The sequence below is a fragment of the Zalophus californianus genome, chromosome 13, assembly GCF_009762305.2.
Source record: "Zalophus californianus isolate mZalCal1 chromosome 13, mZalCal1.pri.v2, whole genome shotgun sequence".
Lineage (NCBI taxonomy): Eukaryota > Metazoa > Chordata > Mammalia > Carnivora > Otariidae > Zalophus > Zalophus californianus.
Window position 1 is genome coordinate 90,452,368 of NC_045607.1, and position 20,798 is coordinate 90,473,165.

The 20,798-nt window shown below is 41.9% G+C and overlaps 1 protein-coding gene across 3 annotated transcripts in view; it reads right to left on the reverse strand.

The window, feature by feature from the left end:
* LOC113935012 (contactin-associated protein-like 3) overlaps positions 1-20,798 on the reverse strand; it is a 185,155-nt gene that overhangs the window by 57,469 nt on the left and 106,888 nt on the right. For all 3 annotated transcript variants that reach the window (XM_027616720.2, XM_027616721.2, XM_027616719.2), the window contains exons 8-11: positions 20,056-20,317; positions 15,312-15,458; positions 7,133-7,304; positions 790-896 (exon numbers count right to left, since the gene is read on the reverse strand). In XM_027616720.2, coding sequence (XP_027472521.1) covers positions 790-896; positions 7,133-7,304; positions 15,312-15,458; positions 20,056-20,317 — 688 coding nt within the window. The remainder of the gene's footprint in view (positions 1-789; positions 897-7,132; positions 7,305-15,311; positions 15,459-20,055; positions 20,318-20,798) is intronic.

The following is a 20,798-nucleotide window of genomic DNA, read 5'->3' on the forward strand; positions in this document are numbered from 1 at the left end:
AAGGAGTTGAAACATGCAGAACTAGAGGGAACTAGGATCCCACAGGCACGTGCCAAGTTCCCAGTGTGTTAACCACCACCATCATCAAAGGGCATCAAGATTGCCAGGGACCTGAACATTTACTTGTGCTCCTCTGGAGACTCTCCTCATTTGATTTTATAAACACTGACAGTCAGTAATTTGTCCTCTTTACTTTGGCAGACAGGACTTGAGAACCAAAGTTGGGTCCAACTCAAGGAACAGAACAAGTAACACCATCCTGTCATCTAGATTGCTTTTGGTATGGGGGGGGGGGGGCGTTGTTTGTTTGCTTGTTTTTTCACTTTTTGTTATATTTTATCTTCCTATACTTATTTTTCTTTGCCTGCTACTTTCTTTTTTTTTTTTTTTCCGTCCTATTTGGTACTATGGATTTCTGCAAGCCGCCTTAACATCACTAGGAAATAAAATTGATTAAAAATAAACCAGACAAGGGCACCTGGGTGGCTCAACTACTTAAGCGTCAGACTCCCGATTTTGGCTCAGGTCATGATCTCAGCATCGTGAGATCGAGCCCCATGTCGGGTTCCACATTGGGCTGGGATTCTCTCTCTCCCTCTCCCCTGGCCCCTCCCCACCTCTAAAATAAATAAATAAACAAACCAGACAAAAATTAGTCTCTAAAATACCTACTGGTTTTTGTTGTTGCTTTCTAGCACACAGTTGCACAGATACAGACACATATGTACCAAATCACGAAAGAGAAAATAGAACTGCATGGAAATCCGAACAGTGAGGTGTGAGGCTTACAGGAATGGCAGGTCGCACCCGTGTAGCCAGTGTGCACGCAGTCACAGGAGAAGGTGTCCCAAGACTGGGAACATTCGCCCCCATGTTCACAGTAGCTGGGCAAACACCTACAACAAAACAGATAACACCTGCTATTTCCCACATTCGGTCAGGAGAAAATGTGTATCTTAGTGCTAACCTGCTACACTGAACCATGGTACTGACAGTGCTTTCAGGAGAAAAATGAGACCATGAACAAAACTTGCTGGGTCTGTCAAGAAGGTTTCCTAATGCAATACCCACCACAGACTAAGAAACCCACTAGATGCTACCAATTATCCTGTATTGGCAGCAGATAAATTTTCTACACATTGCATTATATCAAAAAATGTGTTTGCTTTTTCACAAATAAGGCAAGATTGGTTTCATCCATGATCAGAGAGACGAAGTGCTAGCAATGGCCACAGGCGGCCAGCCACACCACTTCCCCTCCCTGCCTCCGTGTCCTTGCCATGGGACCTGCAGATCCTTCCACCGAGAGGCATAGCTTACTTCAACCTGGGTTGGGCATGGGACCTGCTCTGACAAATGGGGCATTAGCAAACTGATACATCAGAGGCTAGAAGAGTGTTTGGGAAGTGAAAGACCTATACCCAGAAAACGATAATATATTGATGAGAGAGAAACTAGAGATGACACAAACCAATAGGAAGACATGCTATGCTCACGGATTGGAAGAATTAGTATTGTTACAATGTCCATCCTACCCAAAGCAATCTACCTGTTGAATGCAGTCCCTATCAAAATGCCAGTAGTACTTTTCACAGAATTAAAACAAAAACATCCTAAAATTTGTACGGAACCACAAAAGACCCTGAATAGTCAAAACGATCTTGAGAAAGAAGAACAAAGCTGGAGGTGTAAGTCTAGATTTCAAACTATACTACAAAGCTATAGTAACCAAAACAGTATGGTACTGGCACAAAACCAGACACAAAGATCAATGGAATAGAAATGAGAGTGCAGAAATAAACCCACAGTCATATGATCAATTAATCTATGGCAAAGGAGGCAAAAATCTACAATGGTGAAAAGACAGTCTCCTCAATAAATGTCGGAAAAGCTGGACAGCCACATGCAAAAGAATGAAACTGGACCACTTTCTTATACCATACACAAAAATAAACTCAAAATGGATTAAAGATCTAAATGTGAGACCTAAAACCATAAAACTCCTAGAAGCAAACATAGGCAGCAAACCCTTGCACATCAGCCTTAGCAATATCCTTCCTAGATAAGTCTCCTCAGGCAAGGGAGACAAAAGCAAAAATAAACTCCTTGGATTATCAAACTAAGAAACTTTTTCACAGTGAAGGAAACCATCAACAAAACAAAAAGGCAACCTTTTGAATGGGAGAGGATATTTGCCAATGATATATCTGATAAGAGCTTACTAACCAAAATATATAAAGAATTGATACAACTCAACATCAGAAAAACAGATAACAAATTAAAAAATGAGCACTGAATCTGAACAGACGTTTGCCCAAGAAGACATCCAGATGGCCAACAGACCCACGAAAAGATGTTCATCACTCAGCATCAGGGAAATGCAGATCAAAACCACAATGAGATATTATCTCACTCCACTCAGAATGGCTAGAATCAAAATGACAAGGAATAACAAGTGTTAGGGAGAATGTGGTGAAAAGGAAACCCTTGTGCATTGTTGGTGGGAACGTAAATTGGTGTATCAACTACGGAAACAGTATGGAAGCTCCCCAAAAAGTAAAAATAGCAATAACGTATGATCCATGCTATATATGCTATATAGTTAAAGCTCTCAATATAGTCCCCCAAAAGCCTCATACAATTACAGGAGCTATGTAACTACTCATTATCCTCTGGAGCTCAATGCCTATTTCTCTCAAGGAGTCAAAGGAATGGGGGTAACTTTGGGTTACTTCTACTCTATACATAGTTAGCACTCCTTTGCTGTTTGGGAGAAAGATGCTGGAAATGAGCCCAATTTCTTTCAAAGGACACACATAAACACTGTCCTGCTAGGTCTTCTGGCATTTGAGTGGAAGACACCTGATTCTGTGCCAAGAACTAGAAGGTGCGCTTCTTGGGAAAATAGAAGGATGTCTCTTCACCTCCAAAGATTAGAGGGCAGATCAGTCTGCATCCAGGCCCTTCCCTTAGTGACTGTTGTCCCATGTCCTTGGCCTATTTAGGACAGTTTCCTTGACTACACACCTGAGGTCGGCTTTCTTACCCCAAACCTCCTGCTTTCCTGGCAGGACTCAGCATGCACAAGGAAGACCAGAGAGAGGTACCAGCTGTAGTAAGAAAACTAAAATGGCAGCACACTCCCACCCACGTGTGTGAGTGTGCAGGCACACCAGCGCATATCTTAACCTGTCTTGAATACTGCTCCACTGTCAAAGACCTGGGGCTGGTGGGAACCACAAGTCCAGCATGCTGGCTATGCTTACACGCAGATGAGGTGAGCTTAGTCTGTACCAGTTTCTTTGGGAAAGGAGGTTATGAATCCTACACACTGTGCATGGACCAGGTCCCTTCCAGATTTAGGGAAGATGCTGGCCAGAGTTGATGCAGAGGAGGCCAATCAGGATTGAAATAGTGCTTAACACCCTGGCCTCTAAAAAATTGCAAAGAGAACAGATTTTAGCCTAGAGGAGAGCCAATTCAGGAAATTCACTGGGTACTTGTCAGACTCTGGGGGTAAAGGGTGCCTGGACTTGGAGCAGGAAAGATGAAGACTCATGGTGGAAATCTGGGGTGGGACAGAGGACCCTGATGATGCATTTGGTGAATGGGCAAGGGTCTCGTTCCTGAAAGATGGAACAGAAGCAGGATCCTCTTCTCTACAGTGAGAAAGAGATCCCTGCTTTGAGATGGAGACTTCAATAGATGTCACCTTCAAGATTCTTCTCAACTTGAGGATTTTGTACCTCTATGATTCTCAAAATATCTTCAGATTTAATAACTAAACCTCTTGACTCTGTGCCTGCCAAAATCGTGCTTCCCCTCCATCACTACTCCACTGAGTGGTGACCCACCCTTTAACCAGCCGTCCAAGCCAGAACCTGAGGGTCATCCTGACACGTCCCTCTCCATCCCCCCAGAGCCACACAGCTCTTCAGCTTGTGATTCTGTCCACCAAACACCGTGTACATCATCTATGTTTTTCTCTTCCCTACTTCAGTCAATCATCCTTTCTCACATGGGTAGGCAGCCCCTTACCTGGCCTCCCGGTCACACACCCTCTCTCTGCGGTCCACACTCAAATCATCTTCCCCCGTGGGCAGTACTGCTTAACTGTGCAAGTGGCTTCCCAGCACAAAGCCCTCAGTGACTTCCCAGGGAACCTTAGATCAATGTCCAGATTTTGAGTTGGCCACCAGGCCTCTATGGTGTAGCCTCTGCCTCACTGGATGTCCAGCCTCTCTCACTTGACTGACGGATCCACCTTCCACCCCAGTGTAGGTGTCTCTCCCTCCTCTCTGACAGCCTGCCTCATCCCGGCACAAATTAGGCGCCCCTCCCACATGTCTCCACAACCCCCCACAACTTCCACTTCGCTTCAGTCTACTAATCTCTAAAAACCAATACGTATAGTGCATGATGTTGCATTTAGCATCTAGAAGATTAATGCTGGCCAAAGTCCACGGAAGTGGGAAAAGTGGCCCCATCGGTATAGTCCATGCCTAGAGATGTTCAAGATAGCATTCCTGTGATCCTAAAAGAAACCTGGAAAGGACCGTGTAACCTGGTTATATGACATGAAATCCTAATGTCCAAAACACAACTGGTGTAAGACTCGATCCCTCCTCACAGGAACCTCGTCCTTGAAGCCTTGTCCCAAGAACCCACCACTTTCCCCATGTCATGGGAGCCTCGGGAGGACAGAGCACCATGTACATGCGTCCTTGTGTGGCTCAGGAAGGTCTCCTATATCCCCGGCAGATTTCAAACATCTTTTCATAACGTGCTGTGCCGTTGGGCCAGAAATACTATTATGCACCATGAATTATTAACTCCTATGTCTGATGGATAAGAGTTACAAAATCACCTGCATTTTAATAATCTAAGGTTCACCTGAGCACACCATGACTTGCCCTGGACAGGCTGGTGGATGGCTGGGCTCAGCACAGAGCAGCCAGCAAGAGCCTGGGCATGGATGGTTACTTTGTCATTATTTTTCACATGAATCTCTTTCCTGGTGCATTTGAACATGGAGGTGGTAGGTATGGCCTGAAGCACTAAGGAAGAATGAACATTTCTAGTAGTGGAGAATAAGGACATGTTTTCAGATGTGAAGCCATAGAAACTACAAAAAATTACAATTATTGACTATATCAGCCAAAGTGCCGATAGCTCTTTTCATACCCACTTACAGCATTGCCATGAACCTCAATTTCTGCTTTGAGCAGAGAAGGTAACTGAATACCCTGGATCCCAGAGGTCTCCATCCATTGCTGGTAGATATTTCTAAAAACCATTTTTAGGTGTGATATGGAAAACCCTTCTATTTTGGTGATATATATCATATATGTATATACACACATACGCATACTTTGTTGTTGGGTTTTCGTTTTGTTTTGTTTTGTTTTTGGCTAAAAGACCTTTATGCACAAAGAGGCAACATGCATTTCTTATGTAAGAGAAATATTGTGGTTATATCATATTTTGTGAGGAAATTCCCTGGGCACTTAAGTAACTTCCTGTGAGCTTCACCACTGAACTGACAACCTGACCCCTGACCCCTGACCCCTGACTCTCCTGAGCCACTGATGGCCATTCCCATGGGTGAGGCCTGTACCCTACCTCCAAGCAAATATTTTTGAACCCCCTCCCAATACCAAGATTCAGGACTCCAGAGCTGGCTGAAGTTATAACTTACAGATGAAGCCAGTTTCTATGCCAGCCTACATTTCAAAATCTGAAAATTAGGATTCAGAGTTTTTGCCTAATTCTTTGAATCTCTTTTCTCCCCTACAAATGAATAGAATGTAAACTATACACATGAACATCTGCATTAAAGAAATCCCAAGTTCTTACGAGTTAATAATTTAAGTACTGGAATTTATGGTTTTCTAACACACTGCCAAATTGCAAAGCAACTTGTAGTTTATTGGACATGACATGGAATTCCAATTAGTGTTAAACCGGGAATAGATTTACTGCGCAAAGCACTTTGCAAAGCATGAACTTTGAAGAGGGTGACCACGCACGGACGGGGGAGGATGTCTGGAGCGTGTTCGTTTATTCAACAGGAATGTAAGGCAGTCCCACTTCAGGAAGGTCAAACATAGCGGGCACAGAAAAAAATTTGATGTGTTAAAGCTAAGCCATCCCTTTTAGCCAGAAAAACTGAAAGTCAGATAGCATGACAAACAAGACAGTTTGAATAAAGTTGCAGTGTTGAGGGATTTTAACATGCTACTGTTTCAAAGCTTCTTTTTTTTTTTGAGGTATAATTGACTTATTATATTAGTTTCAGGTGCACAAGAGAATGATTCCATAGCTGTATATACTGTGATATGATCACCACAGTAAGTCTAGCTAACATCCAGCACCACACGTAGTCACAAAAATTTTTTTTCTTGTGATGAGGACTTTCAAGATCTACTCTCTTAGCAACTTTCAAATACGAAAAACAGTATTAACTAAAGTCGTTATGCTGTACATTACATCCCCACGACTTACTTATTTCATAACTGGAAGTTTGTGTCTTTTGTTCATCCATTACCTCCTTCCCTGAACTGGTACAGTGCTCAGTATATGGTAACTGGGTTCCTTCCATTCTTTGTTGTGTTTACATGACTAGAAATCCCCAAAGGCTGAACCTTTCCAGGAGGAAGAGTTACTTTTCATTTTCCACGTAGATAAGGGAGCATGGGTGCATCCCGATGACCACATGTAACTTTTAACTTACTGGTCATCGAGATGATTCATCATCTCTTTAGAACATTCTAATCTGTTTTGTGCAGTAGAAGAATTTTTAAATGTATTTATACTCATAGTATTCACACCCATCAATAATTATAGCACCACGAATAGGGTCCTGTAAAAACTAAGTAGGCTGGGGACATATACAAGGAAAATTCATGACAGTGAGTCTTCTAAGAAAATATCATTTGAAAGGAGCAATTGTTTAAAATTCAAGATTGCCATTTTCTTGTTTTCAATTAATTATAACTTTTCCATACGGATTGGCTATCAGGAAGAAAGAAGGGGCTACAAGGAGGTGCTCTCTCTCAGCGGTTCATTTGTTTTTAACCTACTATCAAAAAATTGAAATCAGTAATGCTAAAATGACATGGGATGGCTTTACCTGTCGGTGAGGCCGCAGGTGTCTATCTGGAGGTCACGGAAAGTCCCCAGCGCCCCCTGCTGTACTGTGATGGGGTCCACCGCCTTGTCGCCAATGGAGATGAGCCTCAGGCAGCCCTGAAACCCGGCCAGGGGACCTCCACATCCAGGGCCAGAGCTGCTGTTGGGACAGCCTGAATGAACATAGAGACACACAAAGGAGAAAGTCAACAGTCGGGACCAAAATAGTGCACAGATTTCGTACATGCAAGTTTGCTGCCTCCGGCTGTTTGCAGACGCCTGAGGATTATTAGGCTTCCTACACGCGTCGGAAGGCTCACACTCCCCATGGAAGGGGCGGTGGACGGCTGAGGACAGACGTTACTGGTTTTGGTAAAGCACGGAAATAACAACTAGAGCCAGGCTTATGGACAGATGAGCCAAAGGTAGGATGTAAAATCTTACCAGTAGAGTCAAGGCCCATTTAATTTAAGCAGAAATTTGATTTCTTTTTTGAAAGCGCCCAGAAGAAATCACTCCTTTTAGCATGATATTAAACTATGTGAACTAAAGGCCATGGGACAATAGAATCAGGAAAAAAAAAAATCACAGGCCTAATAGGACTTGTGAAATTTAAAATGCTTGAGAAGTAATTATGTATGTGAAATTTCTACTCTGTGCGTGTGTGTGCATGCAGGAGCATAGTTAGAACAATGTTTGATTAAAAATGGTCAAAGACTTCTAAGAGCAATTTATACGTACATTTCCAATTGTTTCTGAATGAGGCATTTTAGTCAAATGCCTTTTAACATTAACACGCACACAAAATTAACAAGTATCTCAATGATATGGCACTGAAAATAATGGAGGAAAATTAGCATACGGACTATTCCATGCAAAAAGAAATGGGCTTTGATTGTTTTCAATAATAGGAGTTAAATTTTTACAAGTTCTGCTGCATTCACTAATTGGCTTGCTGTAAATTACTGTTAAATTAAGGAAAGAAGCCATCAGACCGAGGTGACTCACCAAAAGCTTCCGTGGCCTAGGAGAGCAAACCAGAGTGTGAGCCTGTAAATGCCTCAAGGTTCTGAAATCAGAACCTAAGGACAGCCAATCCCAGACAGCCAACCAGGCTTTAAGCTACAGCGAATCAATAATTTCCTTCTCTATATAAGTCCTTCCCCTGGCTCCCGTCCACGGAGCACCCCGAACCACTTCTACTTTGGTGTTGTGTGATTTGAATCAATATTTGCTCAAATATACCCTTAAAAATTTTAATACGCCTCAGGTTATCTTTTACCATTAAAACCACAATTCCTGGACAGTGGTTTTATTTTATTCCCCTGGGTTTCCCAAGAAGACCATCCTATTGTAACAATGATGAGCAAGGACACAACTTTGAAATCAAAGCCAAAGCCGATTGGGTTCAGAACCACCTCCTTCCCCACGTGTGGGGCCGGCAGGGTGGAGTGTGCTCTCCCACCCTCCACTGAGTTGCCCTCTGAAGCAATCACAGGTTCTTCGATTTGAGCACGGCAAGATTCCCACTGTACAGGAGGAAAGTAAACGCTCCAGAAAGAGAACACTGTCACTGTAAATGCTTTGGTAAAAGGCCACAATTGGAGGAAATCTGTAGACACAGCCTAGTCTCCATTACACACACGCCCCTCATTTTTGGGCCTGAGGCTGAGGTTCTCCCCAGGAATTGCCCTGGCTGTGGGGAGCTGAGTCTCGCAGGGTGGTACGACCGGTGCCCATGGATGCAATGGGGTGGTCAATGACCCACATCCTCAACTGGGACGTCCCTGAGGGGCAAAGCTCCTTCAGAGCCTGCGTGGGATCTTCTGAGGCTTCTGTTGCAACTGCATCACACCTCACCTTGTCTCTATTCATCTCAGCTGCTCTCTCGCCCCCCGGGGTTTTTTTCTGGGAACTAACCTCACTAAGCCACGGTACACAAATCTCCCAAGCAGAGAACTAGCTTCCTGGGGAACCTACCTGCAGCAATGTGGGGTAAAATCACAAAGCATTCACTTAATTGAGTATTTTATTTTCACATGCAAACATGAAAATGCACAGCATTTTTAAATAATTAATATTATTTTAATTCCAAGAAAATGTGAAGTAAATTTTATGCTTCCTAGGGAAACAGGTTACCTATTTTACTTACTCTTTGCCTTATAGAATTACGTCTCATTGACATCATTTCCAGGAAAATGTCTTCTTCTAACTTGTTAGATACAAAGTCATAACTAGTCATCTTAAAAAAAATCATTAAAAAATCATTTTCCAATCATTTAAATATTAAGGAAGTTTTTGTTAATATTTACAGCCTGGGGTTTGAGGTTATTTTATAAGGCTCTGATTTTTTTAAATGAAATGGAATCAGTAATTTCTTTTTTTTGAAAAAGATTTATTTATTTATGTGAGAGAAAGAGAGAGAGAGAGAGAGACAGTGACAGCATGAGGGGAGGAGGGGCAGAGGGAGAGGAACTCAAGCACGGAGCCCGATGCAGGGCTTGATTCCAGGACCCTGAGATCATGACCTGAGCTGAAATCAAGAAACAGATGCTTAACTAAGCCACGCAGGAGCCCCTGGAATCAGTAATTTCATAAAGATTTTACCCGTTATACTTACGTGTTTTTCATTCCCTTCTCTTTGAACTTCTGTTGTGAGGCTCACTGGTGCACCTTCAAAGGGTGGGGACTGAAGACAGAGCCTCCTCTTGTTCTTGCCCAACACCTGCTAGCTTGCTGCCTAAGAATTTCCACAAAATGCACGTAGTCTATCTTTCTTCTGCTCTCAGTGACTGAGGCTTTGATGCTTTGTATTCCTGACAAATATAAACCAAAACCAGCCAAGGCCTGCTCTCAGGTTAAACCCACTGTTGGGCACAGTGGAAACCCACAAATTATTCTCATAGAGACTCTGACACTTCCAGTGTAATGTTACGTCATAAAGAACCGCTTAACTCTCCAGTTTCCCTTTACCTTTTCCTTGTTTTATGTGAAAATATGCACATTTCAGTTTGTAAAAGAATTTGTGAAAGGTTGGATATATTTGGATGACACCTGGTGTATCTTTGTATCTTTAAAGGTGACTTCTACTCACAGTGCTTAGGAACTGAGAACATTAGGATAAAGGATCAGAGACATTAAATCAATAGACCTTTCTTTACTCCAGATCAAAACCTTCAAACTCATCTAAAATGGGGCACCTGGGTGGCTCAGTCAGTTGGGCATCCAACTCTTGATTTGCACTCAGGTCATGAACTCAAGAGTCGTGAGATCGAGCCCCATGTCGGGCTCCACACTGGGCGTGGAGTCTGCTTAAGATTCTCTCTCTCCCTCTGCCACTCCCCACCCATCCCCACTCACACGTGCTCTCTTTCTCTAAAAAAAAATTTTTAATAAATAAATAAATTTTTTTAAAATAAATGCAGTACCTAAGTATTCCTGTAAAGAACAAACCTCAACGGAATCCAGTGGTCACAAGGAAATCTTTCTCAAAGTGGAACTTTAAGAAGGAAAGGTCAAACCCTCAAGTAATTCATTGTTCCAGTTATGAGATGGAGGTCAAGAGGCAAGGGGTGCCATGGCCCAAGATGTGCCTAGACCATGAGTCATCCTCTCATCCATGCAGAACATTGCCTGAAGCCCTGACCGTAAAATAGCAGAGGGTCATTCCTCGATGACCTGATTCAGGATGGACGGTGAAAGTGGACAGGGGATATTTATTGCTGAGTTAATGGAACATGTCCATCACTACAGAAGGAGTCAGAAATTGAAGTACCTCTGAGGATGATGGAGAAATTGTCACTTTATGTCATGACACCAGAATGGTCTCATGAGGTGAGACCTCATTACAGCCGTCATTCGTTCCCTGGTCTGCTAATGGGTCGCGCACACAGGGACACTTGAGAGATTTGGAACATAATTTAATACTCCCCAACTCTGCAGTGCAAGTGTGCTATTGAATAGTACAAAGACTCCACAAAAAGAATCCAAAAGAGGGCATCTTTCCACTACCCTCCCTGGCAGGCACCAAAACTCTGTACGATACAGTAGAGTGAAACTGTTGTTGGAAGAACAATTTACAAACAAAGCTCTCACTGAGAAGAAATGGAAAAGGAAAAAGGGAAACCTGCATCACATAGCCCTGATGGGACATATAAAAAGGGCCGCTAATCTGCGAGACGACCCCCCATCATGGAAAGAAAGCCACAGAGCCCTGCTCTATGCTTGCCGTCCTAGCATCATTATTGAGATCATCTTCATTCGCTAAAGCATCCTGGTTTGGACAACAAATTATATGGCCATCCTAACTGTAATAGGAAGACATACTAGTCTGCCTTTATGGGAAAACACTGCAACAAAGTGTGACCGACCATATGGTGAGTGGGAACTTGCAATTGAACCTCCATCAGGTGAAACAGAAAGAGGAAGGAGAACCGGTTAGGGAAGTGTCTCAGAACATGGGGTATTGATTTCCGTGAATACCAAATATTGCTAAGCATGAATTGGATAAAATGAATTTCATTGTTAACAAGATGCATATTCTGGTTCTGGTGGACATTAATTAAGAAGATAATTAAAGAGACACTGGCATACACCACTCTTGGGATTAGATAAAATAACTCTGACATTAATGTCTTTGGGTCCCAAAGTTTCCACTCAATTTGAAACTGACCTGCCCCCCCCTTTCCCCAGAACAGAGCTGGGAAGTCCAATGGACCACAGAGACAAGGGGCTCTGAACAAGGGAGTCATTACCTGGGCATAAAACTTGTGAATAGAGTACATCTCTTGAGAATCAGGACCCCATGCTCACTGGTTCCAGACCTGCCTCTCCTGCTTTTCCTTGACAACAAATAATACTCATCTTTTTATTTAACATCAGTAAGTTGGTGTGTTTTGGTTTTGTGTGTTTGTTGCAGCCTGGTGAGGGCATTAGTTGAGTTGTTTAGATAATGTATATTCTTCCTCTAGGAAGTAAACATGCTGTTATGTTGGTATAAAATGTACAGTTGACTCAGTTAGTTTGAATCAGTGCCTGGAATTGTTCTGTAGGAATCAACTGGGTATTTACAGCTCAGTTGAGTAGAGGTCATTCTGAATTTATACGTTAGTTACAGATAATGTGCTGTGATTGCAAGATCTTACACTATTTTTGCCACTCAGTGCCAAATTATAATTACAAATTATAATTACAACCAAAAAAATAGCAAAGTGGTAATGAAAAAAAGTTATTATACTCTCTCATGGGATGTTTAAACTTTGTGATTCTGCTCATCTTAGAAACACTATTTATTATCGGAAACTATACTAATGAGACAGTTTTTCTGCACATCAACACAATTCTATGAAAATACATAAGAAAAGTCTATTATGCTTTTTTTTCAACACATTGCCTCCAAATCTCTAGGGTCCTTCCATAGACCAAAAGCTGGAAACAACCAAAAGTTTGTTTCATTAAGTGGACTATGCATATTAGGAAAGCTTGATAGTTTGTACATAAGGAAATTTTTAAAATCAGTGGCAAGATGATTCTTGGCAGCTGTAGAATATTTATCACATTTTTTATAATAGCAAAAAAAATGGGACACAATCAAATTGTTGCTCAACAGTAAAATGGGATGGTGGATTTAATAAGTAAAACATGGTATAATATACATCAAAAACCACAGGGCAGTAAAAATTAATTAACTTTACCTATAAATATTCACAGGTTTGGATCTCAAAAACTAATATAGAACTACAATGATAGCAATAATAATAAAAAGAACACAGAAGAATGCATATATTAGTGCCCTATTTGTAAAGTTAAAAGCAAGGGAACACAAAACACTATTGTTTAAATTCACCTACATGGATAATAGGTTATAAAGAAAAGCAACACATTAAAAATTACAAACTTTCAGTTGTAAAATAAGTCGTGGGGATGCAATGTACAGCATGGTGACTACAGTTAATAATACCTTACTGTATGTTTAAAAGTTGCTAAGAGAGTAGATCTTAAAAGTTTTCATCACAAGAAAAAATTGTAACTATGTATGGTGATAGATATTAATTAGAGTTATTGTGGGATCATTTCTCAGTATAGACAAACATTGAGTCATTATGCTGTACATCTGAAGCTGACATGATGTTATATGTTGATTATATCTGAATTGAAAAATAAAAAGGCAAACAAAGATTAGTAAAAAGGCGGGGTAGGGTAATACTTAACTGGGGGAATGAGAATCTAGAGGAGCAAGGGAAGCTTTAAAAGCATTGTAGTATTAAATTGTGTACACTAGGGGGTAAGGCCATAAATATTCTTTCAAGAAACAGGAATAGTATTTTAAAATATATACATATATTACATAGTAACAACTGATTCATATCATATCAACATGTAAATATTTATGGAAAGTACCTATTCTCAGGTAGCTGTGCATTGTACATTTGGAACATGGAGAATGCTCAAATATGAGAGAAGATTCTGTGGTTTTGGAAAGTATTTTTCTTTACTTTTTAATACAAAATAACAAGTATTCTATTTTGCATCATTAAACAATACAGCAAGGATTTTTCTTCCTATCCCTTTTAGTGCTTCAAAATCTTTTACCTTTAAATTTATAGCTCCTGGATAAATTCTTTATTTAGTTTTGAAGGAATCTGCTCCTCTGCAGAGCTATAAAATCCATCATAAGCATAAAGGCTTAAAAACCTATCTGGGTCAGAAATGCACCATATTTAGCAGGCAAGGAAAGCAAGCAATCCGATCTTTTAATGCTCCTGGCACTACTCCATGTTCACAGTGATGCTTGCTTTAGGGGGCTTGAAAGATTAAACACCCTGATGCACGGTTTGTGTGCTTATTGTCAATTCTTAGGGAAGATTTTATACTTTCTTGTTGGGCTATCAAGTTTCCCACCATGATTCCAAACTTATTTTGGAAAGAAACAACTATAAAATGCAAAACAGGAATAATATCAAGGACGGCTTCAAGTCAAGATTAGAAATAAGTCTTACAATTGACAGGCCTAAGCTTCTGGTGGCTCGGGATTTTTCACTTGAATGCCTCAGGAATGGAGATTCATTACCCTCAGAAGCTCCCCCTCCCTGGCTGAATGGATCCTGGACAGACTCAGTCAAATGTCTACTGAACAGGCAAACACTCCATCTCCTACAGTCCGGACAGATGGGCTGGTGCTGTCTTGGTAAAAGTTCATCACAAAGTAGTGGGTGAACATCAGTAGCCATTAAATTCATTTCTTGCTCTGTGGTATGTAATGGTGCCCTTCTGTATAGACAGTGGGCAACAGAATGCTTCCTAAACTTTAGGGCAACAGACCAGCTGGGGATCTTGGGGAGATGCACATTCTGGTTCAGGAAGTCAGGGGGGCTACGTCTGCATCTGTGACAAGCTTGCAGGTGGTGTTGCCACTGCTGGTTCCCGGGCCACACTGGAGGACCTGGGCTCCTCGGGGAGCAGAGTGGCTGACACTAAGAAGACCACCCCCATGCAGCAAGAAAACTGTCACATAAAAACCTGAAGAAAAGGTTCTAAGGGTCATTTGGCCTTAGTAAAATACTCTACAGCAAGGTACAAAAGGTAAGAAACAGAGAACAAGGACCCTCAAAGCTGCCTGCATACAGAGTCACCTGGAGAGCATGCTCCCCAGGCTTCAGATCCAGAGAAATCAGGATCTCTGGGGATGGAGCCAGGCACTAGCATTGTGGAAGCTTTCCAGGTGACTTCAGGGAAAACAAGTGCTAAATTTAAAACCAATCATAGCAAATGTACATCTAAACAAGCCCACCCATAGGCTTTCATTTTAGGCCATAATTTATTGCCTTTGTCCGGGGCGCCTGGGTGGTACAGTGGGTTAAGCAACCTACTCTTGGTTTTGGCTCAGGTCATGATCAAGCCCCCTGTTGCGCTCCGCACTCGGTGGGGAGCCTGCCTGGGGTTCTCTCTCCCTCTCCCTCTGTCCCTCCCACTCGTGCTCTCTCTCTCTCTCTCTAAAACAAATAAATAAATCTTTAAAAAAATAGATTGTCTTCCCTCAACACTCTCGTTGACTATAACTGAAAGAGAAAGATCATTCCTCAGTATTAATCTTCATTTAAACTTGTTGGTTTTCTTAGAAGACAGGAGCTGGGCAGACAAGGATGGTTTGATTGCCAACAAAGCCAGTTCCTTTCACTTACCGCCCAAATAATAGATGTCCCCTGAATCAATCTGCCCACGCAGGGAATGAGCCACAGAGGCTGCCTCACCATCCACCATCACACTCAGATGATTTCCTTTCAATGATAAGGACACCGAATGCCACTGCCCATCACTTAATCCAGCACCTGGAGGTAAACAAAATCAGGTAAAAGAGATTCCTAAAAACCCTATAGATGTTTCTAAACAGAGCCATGCTTGAAAACAATATGATGAAGATCTAAGACCACCCACCAAAGACCACCACAAATTCACCTGAAACCCACCAGGTTATTTAGCTGTATTATTACTATATATAACCTTGGTAGACTATTTAGAAAAATATATCATATATCAATATAACTCTTTAGAAAAATGTATCAGCAACTTAAGTATTAATGAAACATGAAAATTCACTGAACAAAATGTAAAGTTAAAATAGTATCACATTAAAGCATATGCGTATGCGTACTCAATCACTGCCTAAAATCACTGTCTAAAGATGGACAAAGACTGGTAGGAAATATTCTTAAATATTAACGTTAACTTTTGGGTGAGGGAATTGTGTTTGCTTTCATTTTATGTCATTTTTCCATTTTCTGTTTTCCCAAATTTGTTACTGCACATTCCAGCTATTGCTATGTTATTATTCTGAAAAACTGATATTAGTCCCTGCTAAAGCAGCCATTGTCTTTTGAATCCATGAGGCAAAATATCTATTTTTTTTCTGAAAGTGATGGAGTTAGGGCTGGACATGTGTTTGAACCACTGCCCGGCGGGGAACAACTGCATGTGACTTTAGCATCTCCTGCACACTTCCTCACCAGGTCTTAATGGAAATCCGATGCTGTGTCATGCAGAAGACAAATCAGTAAATAGCAGGTACCCCAGAGTCTGTCACTTAGTATCTACTAGATTATTTTGTCAAAGCAAATAATCCCTGAGTTTCAGTGAGGAACGATTAAGGGTTTAGGTGTCGGCTCTGGTCCTAGGCCAGCTGGGGCTCCGCTCTCTGTGCCCCCAGTATTTATTCACACAGGACTGAGTCTACTGCATGGCCCCATTTCTGGGGTTGGGTGAGACGCAACAGTACTTGGCAGACTCTTGCTACGGTTTCTGCTCAGATGTGGTGGATGTCATTCGTTCAAAGGTAAGGGGTTCCTCCCCTCCACGGGAGGTTACGGCCACTTCCACGCCCACAGAGATACCTGTTGCTCTGAAGGAGCAGAGTGAACAATTAGCATCTATAGAAATTGTCTTGGCCACCAGGGTAGGAGGTCATAAAGAAACACTTTAGCTCATCTAAAAACAACAAAGTGATAATCATTTGATTTCTTTGATGTCATGCCTGAGCATGCTCATGAGCCTGCTTGACTCTAATCTGATCATCTTAGGGAATTGTCCCAATATATCAGCCTATACCTCTTACAAATGATAAAGTTACAGACTGCTTAGAGCCATCTAAGTTTGGAAGTCAACCTGCAAGAATAAGAAGTTATTTTATAGCCCAGGGGGGTATTGGCCCCAAAGAAAATATGGCCATGTTTCCGGTAGAAAGTTAACCAGTCATATTTAATTTAATATCAGAGTTTGGCCCAAGTAACCCAATCAACCACGTAAATCCATGTCCCTCAAATGCTCTTCAATGTCAACTATACTGCAATTAGAAATTAAAATTAAAATACATCTTTTTTGGTTTTGCCTGATCTCTCATCAGTGACGTTGACATGGACTCGAGATTCGCGTGCGTGGGAAATATGTTTCTGACCTGACCCTGAAGGTCATAGACCCTACTTAAAATTAGCGACACCTTTGTTCTTCTCAGACTGTGAAATATGAGCGATGCTACTTCCCAGCACACACTTTCAGGGAGGGGACAGTCTTAAAGTCACTAAAAGTCACTTCAGCTCTTTGCTGTGTACACACATTCAGTACAATAAAAATGCCAGACTCTCACTTGCTGTGTCATATTTGTGAAGCCAAAACTATTTTTTTTTTACTTTTTTATCGTTATGTTAATCACCATACATTACATCATTAATTTTTGATGCAGTGTTCCATGATTCATTGTTTCTGTATCACACCCAGTGCTCCGTGCAGTACGTGCCTTCTTTTTTAAAGCTTACATAGCATTATCTGTCAGCATGGTGACCACACCCGTTTAAAATCTGATATTAAAACCTAGTATTTAATTTGGTGTGTGAAATACTCCCTCCTGCTCCCTCCCCCCCCTCTCTACCTACCCACCTGTCTAGGACATAGAGTTATTTCATGGGAGAACTTGCAGAAAACACTCCAAAATATCTCCTTGAATGGGTAATAGATGCCGTTTGCCTCTATAATAAAAGACTGTTTTTAGTAAAATTCGACATTCTCATTTAAAAGTGAAATGCCTGCACTCATGTTCATTCTCTGTTTCTGCCCATTATAATTCTCACCCTTTGTGTTTCCTTTGTGTATGTTCTACCCTCCCCACTTCTGATGGAAGGATGGCATGTCTCCCAGGCAGCACTACAGTTAAAAGATGGATGGAGAAGGAAGGATAGACTGTTTTTGATTTGTGCTCCTGCCCCGCCCCGAAAAGGTTTCAGGGCGGGGTGATGGTCGCAGGATTAGTTTTGGAATAATGAGAACTAAAAGTTACGGAGTGGTTGCTGACTAGCAGGCACTGGGCCGACGGTTCGTAGGCACAGCATCATCGCTTCTACCATCGGTCACACTGGTGTCACTTCAAAGACGAGGACCCGAGGCTGGCGGAGAACACAGGTGCCGCTCATGGAGCCCATCAGCTCCAGCAGCAGAGGCAGGTCTGGAAATGAGCCTGGGAGGCGAGTCCTCTCACTCACCACCCCCACTGGCTTGTGTCAGATCTATCCTGATGACAGAGAATAATGCCTGGGCAGTCGAGGCCCTTCGGAAAAGGGTGGAATTGTGTCTTTTCCTGCAGAAAGGGAATGCACGCTTCCCCCCTCCTCCACTGCCCTTCTGTTCCCACCACTCTCCGCAGGCCCAGCTCCATAAAAACACACACACTAGATTATACACCTTTGCACCTTTCTAGATCCCTTCAGAAACATATTGAGGTTAACTACTAGGAAGAAGGATCTAAAAGCTGGAAAAAATGCATTTAATGAGATTTACGTTTAAAATTAAAATTTAAACGTAATTTAAAATGTGGTTCTCGGTTTGGTAGGTGCTTTCATACTTCATACAAGGTTTGAAATGAAAAACCAACTGCAATCTGTCTCGTTTTCCACGTACTGCTGCACCTCGTTTTACTGTGCTTTTATGTGCTTTGCAGAGATCACACCTTTTACAAACTGAAGGTTCGTGGCAACCTGCCCGGAGCGTGTCCTCTTGGGAACATTTTTCCAATAGCATCTGCCCACTCTGTGTCTCTGTGTCACGAATCTTTCAAACTTTTTCATTACTAGGACATTTGTGACGGTGATCTGTGATCAGTGATTACAACTCACTAAAAGCTCAGGTAACAGCACTTTTTAGCAATAAAATATTTTTAAATTAAGGTACATATATTGTTTTTCCGGACATAAAGCTACTGCACATTTAATACACTGCAGTATATTGTAGACGTAACTTTTATATGTGCAGGGAAACCAAAAAAATTCATTTGATTCGCTTTATTGCAATATTTGGTCTGGGGCCAAACCCAAATATCTCTGAGGCATGCCTGTATTTCAAATGTAAAAAATATCACCCCTCAAATGCTTCTGAAAAAAAGCAGCAAGAAAAATTCACCTCTGGTTTGCTTTCGGAAATTAACACATTGCGCTGTAAAAGCTTAAAAATCAAGGCAATAAAACATTTGTGTAATATTTCAGTGCCGGCCTTCAAAAAAAAGTTAAATAACTCATACCTGTGTGTTGGAAGGGAGAACAGTGTGTACTCACGTGAAGCAACAGTAAAACTATCTCTTTTAGTTAATGCGACATGTGGCTTGTAAATCTATACAAAGCAAGATTGAAGCAATTTCCTAAATCAGACTTGACACTCTTGGCTCTGTTCATTTGTTGAGGTCCACAAGGAAACTCTGAACACTGGTGGTCAGATTTTTTCATTTATAAAGAGAAACAGAAAGCTGAATTTCATTCCTGGCTTTCAATCCCGACCTGGTAACCCTGGGTCAGGCAAGATGTTCCTTCCATATTCAACCTTCGTGGAATGACATCTGCCTGGGTTTAAATTTTCATCAGCACTCAAATGCAAAAGAGTCCCCAGAGTCCAAAGATAACATGACTCTGGAAGTCAGTTTAGAAACGTGGGTCCTTCTTGGAAGACGAGCAGAACATTCACCCATAGTTCTAAGAAACTTATCCAAAACGGTGATTCCCAAAGCAAGCAGGAGTGCTCACAAAAAAGGGAAAAATCGTAACTTCAAATATTATGAAAACTGGAGTGCGTATAGGTTCAAAAGACAATTATAAGAAACCTATTTTCTCAAGAGGATTCAGGCTTAGGCTACTGTGTTCCAGTATTTTAAGTTGACTGCCAATTACTAACCATCAGTTTATAAATAAGTTATTTTTTAAACTTTTTAATAGGTATGTGTGGTGTAGCCAACTTTGTGTCACACTGACTCACACACCAACAGCCTGGAGATACCTAGTTCAAAGGTAAAAGAAATCTAGTTCCTTCTAGAAGGATTACGAATATCTTATTGATTCAGTTGCTCATTTATTGCAGAGATGATGGAAGGACAGTGCAGTCATGGCAAACGCCTACTACCTGCTGTGACGTCCCTCGCCGGATGTCCGGGCTGGGAGAGACTCAGCTTGAGTTTTCCATCATTAAGCATGAGGATGAGAGCCCCCGGCTTGTGTTGAAACTGAGAGGTCAGCAGCAGCCCTGCCCTGTTCCACGTTCGAAACTGGAAAGCGACGGACACTTTGTCCTCCCCGGTGGTGCCCGGCAGAGCCAAGTAACTCCTGGGGCTCAGAAAAGTCAAGGGCACAATTTGAGGGTGTGAGCATGAGAAGGACACATTTCCCTGTGGATACAGTGGAAGAGGCAGGAGGGACAACTTTACTTTATGAACAACGGGCTTTCCAAGATTTGCAGTTTCCTATCAACCTTCTAGCAAACTAGGACTTAAGAACTAGGCTCCCCATCCAACTTAAATCCAGATTTATCTGACAGGTCTCTCAAACCACAGCACTGCCCGAACTGGGCAAACGTATTTCTGAGTCTTTTAGAGAAGCTGTGTCTCCTCCATTTCTGGACATTGGCAAAGGAATCTCTTTCCCCGTCCTCATGCTGGGCATGGGATACAACAGAGGAGACATATCTCCCCTCGAGGTATTAGACATTCATATCCAGTATGAAGCTCAGCACCAAGGACCACATACTCCGAGAACTTTCCTGCACTCTCCTTGGTTGTGTAAACGTGCTTACAGGTCTGTCACTCAGGTGACATGTACATCTGACTTAGGTGGGCGGCGAGCTTTGACCCATCTGAAAGAAAGGGTGTG